The sequence below is a fragment of the Alligator sinensis genome, unplaced genomic scaffold (genome assembly GCF_000455745.1).
Source record: "Alligator sinensis unplaced genomic scaffold, ASM45574v1 scaffold1295_1, whole genome shotgun sequence".
Lineage (NCBI taxonomy): Eukaryota > Metazoa > Chordata > Crocodylia > Alligatoridae > Alligator > Alligator sinensis.
Genome location: NW_005841880.1, coordinates 2,421,102 through 2,424,760, shown reverse-complemented (window position 1 = coordinate 2,424,760; position 3,659 = coordinate 2,421,102). Strand labels below are relative to the sequence as shown.

Below are 3,659 nucleotides of genomic sequence, written 5' to 3'. Positions count from 1 at the left end.
AGTGATTTTCCTATTTAACCTCAGGCTGTCTATACATCCTCAGAAAATGCAGCAAAAGTACTTGCCTTTGGTAAGCTGGCCCCCTGTGAAGCTTTAAGCTGCCCGAATAGCAAGATGGTATCTGTTTCAATGCAGCCTTCTCTCTCCCTTACTTTGTTTTTAAAGCTTGGGAAAAAAAAAATTAATCTCACTTCTCACCCACAGGCAAATATGATGACTGTCAGGAGCAAGGGCAGGTTTTTGTTCATTATGGCCACATGGAAACAAGGGCTAATGAACATACATTCTCAGCCGTAGTGTTGCAATGAGGTTTGATTTATAGCATTAGAATAACAAGTTTTAAACCTGATACACTAGGGATTGCATGAGCTAATACAAGTCAGAAAGCACTATTCTGTCAAGCGATAATAAATTATTTTATATCAGAAATAGATAAAGAGCTGCAGAAATGCATGCTGCTGTTATTACAAGAAGTTAATGGAAGAATTTAACAAGACAAGGGTTTTAATGCTCAGATTATTGGAAGTTATACATTGAATTCAAGAACTTGTAACTCTGGACAGATCTTTCCAATTACGCATTTCAGCTGCAAATAGACTTGTAGTTCGAGCCATTCGCAAATGGTCAATTATACAGAACACTATCTGCATGCACATAAGGCATTTGAGGCGGTGCTACGGTTGGCACATACTGAGAATGTTTATATCCCAAATATGCAATGTAATTCTGCTCATGCAAGGCCTTGCAATCTTACTGAAACATTTAACTGTCATTAATATTGATCACCTGAAATTCACCACCAAGGCTGCTCTGTTTAGAGTGTAAAGCAAGAGCACGGCATTGGGAAAGCTCGAGGTACTGCCTTTAGACTGAACACAAAGGTCAGACAACTGTATAGCAACGACGCATCTCCCAAGTTACTGTATTTAAGTAGTAAAAATCCAAAGAAAATCTTGTTTGCGGATCCTACAAAATTATCTTTTGACCTTATAGCAATGCAGGTATTTTTAGTGGTTAAAACTGATAGGCTGTCCTCCACAGGTAAGGACATTTATGGTAGATTATCTAAGCCTAAATGTCTTTACAGTCTTCAGCAGCAGCTTTATCTCTTTGTCCTGCTAAAGTCTCAAATGAAAATAATTTATTCCCATATTGAGTGCTCAGCACTTTCAAGGCCTGCCCAAGGCCAGTCTACTCCCACTGAAGCATAGGTTGAAATTTATACTATAGCAGAAATGTACTTCTCAGTACTACAATACAGATTTCTTTGCACATACTTGCTGGCCTGCCACTATTCCATCTCAGAGTAGTGCTATGTCCACTTAGGTGAGAGAAATCTGACCTTTAGTTTCACCAATAGGCCTGGTCAGCATTTGATTTAGAAACCAAATACCCAGAGGCAGCTGCCAGTGACTCAATCAATGACATTCTTTCTGCCTCAATGTCTTCATAGCTATGGGTGTGCGCACCAGTCTGGATGATTTTAATGGGGGTGTGCTTTTTTTTCTGTAATGAATGGAGCACTGCCAACAATGGAGCAAGCACTCTTGTTGGAAGCTCCTAAAGGCAGCATCTTCTAGGTGAAATAACATTGATGCCCTGTCTGCTGGGGATCATTAAAGGATTAGGGTGCAGCTGAAAAAGCAAAAGTTCCTTTTCACTCTTCCTAATGCCTTGTACTTAACACTCAGACCATGGAAACAAGCATTAGCTGTAAACTGGTTTTATTGTTTATGAAAAATGGAATGTTTCATTAACAGAAACTTAAGTGGTGTTGGAACAAGAACACATTTATTACAAAAAAAAGCTGAACAAACAAATGAGTTCACATAGTATTTCAGCTACAATATGGCAGCAATTTCTTTAATTACATAAATTGACGGTGACCCTGGGTAACAGAATTCACCACTGTCGCCATCTTGCATTCAAAGAAAATTAAAATTTTCAGTAGCGGCGGGTGAAGCGTGGATCGTTGGGTCTGTTTGCTCTGTCCTGCCCTGCGAACCCTTGCATTCCACTACTCTGCATCATCTGGTTCTGGTTTCCACCCTGAATGAAGCCCCCACGCCTAGAGAACAAGGCCAAACATTCAGGAATTTTATAAGCTGAAAGTTAACGCATTGCTTTCAGTTTGCAGCATTTACCTTTTGAGTCATTTTTTTTTTATCCTTGAAATACAGTGCACCAGATAAAACCGCTGGAACATTCTTGTCTCAAGTGACATCACTAATGGTAATGAGACTAAGAGTTGGCGCTCTCCATGGCTACGCACAATTCTTTTAGCTCTTGGAACGTCCAAATGATTCAATTAAAAGAAGCGTGCACAAGTGTGGGATTTAGAAGAATAGGAAGTGACGGGCGAGAACTAAAAACCCTTGACAAAGCTTCTTACCCTGACATTCCTCCTCGATTCATCACGTGGCCTGGTCCTGACTGACCAGGCATACCTCTTTCACCACCTGGTGAAAAAGCAAGAAAAGCATTTTTAATAGGAAAATTTAACCACCCCCCTTGCTCCCAGAATTTTGCTTGCTTGCTTTGTAATGCTGTTACTGTTAAAAGCTCTGTATGAATTTTAACTACCACTAAAAGTTCAGTAGCAGCAATTCATAGGAAAAAACCACAATCACGCTGGTAAGCAGCAAGTGTACCTTGCCATCTCTCATGATCCCGTCCCATCATTCCTCCATCCACATTTCCCTGCCATGAACGATCTTGATGCCCCTCTAACTTTCGACCATGATCTCCCCAGTCACGTCCATCTCTTAAAAAAAATAAAAGAAAAGCTTCCAGGTGCGTCCCTCATCAATTTGATAGCATAGGGTGAAGTCAAATACCAGACCCCATACATAAAAGCTGATTAAAATCATGTACAAAACTACATCTCTACCTGCCCCATATTTATAAGCACCCCTCTCTCTTTGGACAAACCCTAATTAGAAACTTGCTGGACAACCAGCCCATCACAAGGAATTGGATTTTCTCAGCATGGGTCGACACAGACATGAACAGCTGATACCGCACCACAGCTCCGTTAAGCGAATAACGTCACTTCAAAGTTACAGTGGCATAAATCTGCTCACTGAAGCCTTTGAAAGGATACTTCTGGGATTCCAGCGGAGTCCCAGCCTATAATGATTCTGAGCCAATTGCTCTGAATACTGTTGTCAATCCAGACCATTATGCATGAGATAGACTCTGAAAAGAGACTGGATCACAAGGGCCTGAAGTACACCTCATATGCAGAAGAGCCAGCCCTTCCAATAGAGTGGTTGTTACCAGCAGAGCAGCTAGTTCAGCAGCTCTGTACTCACTACATTCTTGATGCACAAAGGAGCTACCTGTGTAAGTTTCTTGCCCATCCGAGGAAGAACAGCCCTTCGATGAAAACATCTGGAGAGGATTTCTATTTGTAAAACTGCACCCACTGTTGTTCTTTGGAAGTACATTTGAGGTTTCAAAGAGCATTAGCATGTTAAGTGCTGGTGAGCGATGGCCCGCATTTCCACGTACTAACCGGGACTGTGGCGGGATCCCTCTCCCTTCGCTCATTCTTCTGTCAGACCCGTAGCTGCCCCAACTGTCTCGTGCATCCCTTGAATGGCGGTCTGGTCCTCCATGCCGCTCATCTGGATAATGCTGAAAGGCAAAAAAGCATG

The 3,659-nt window shown here is 41.8% G+C and overlaps 1 protein-coding gene across 5 annotated transcripts in view; it reads right to left on the bottom strand.

The window, feature by feature from the left end:
* Nucleotides 1–1,707: 1,707 nt before the first annotated feature.
* LOC102372028 (scaffold attachment factor B2-like) overlaps nucleotides 1,708–3,659 on the bottom strand; it is a 19,748-nt gene continuing 17,796 nt past the window's right edge. For 2 of the 5 annotated variants that reach the window (XM_025196474.1, XM_025196477.1), the window contains exons 17-19: nucleotides 3,342–3,639; nucleotides 2,393–2,459; nucleotides 1,708–2,068 (exon numbers count right to left, since the gene is read on the bottom strand). In XM_025196474.1, coding sequence (XP_025052259.1) covers nucleotides 1,945–2,068; nucleotides 2,393–2,459; nucleotides 3,342–3,639 — 489 coding nt within the window. In that variant the 3' untranslated portion in view covers nucleotides 1,708–1,944. Of the gene's footprint in view, nucleotides 2,460–2,651; nucleotides 2,765–3,341; nucleotides 3,640–3,659 lie in introns of all 5 variants that reach the window. The other 3 variants (XM_025196476.1, XR_003092558.1, XM_025196478.1) reach the window with 3 other exon arrangements.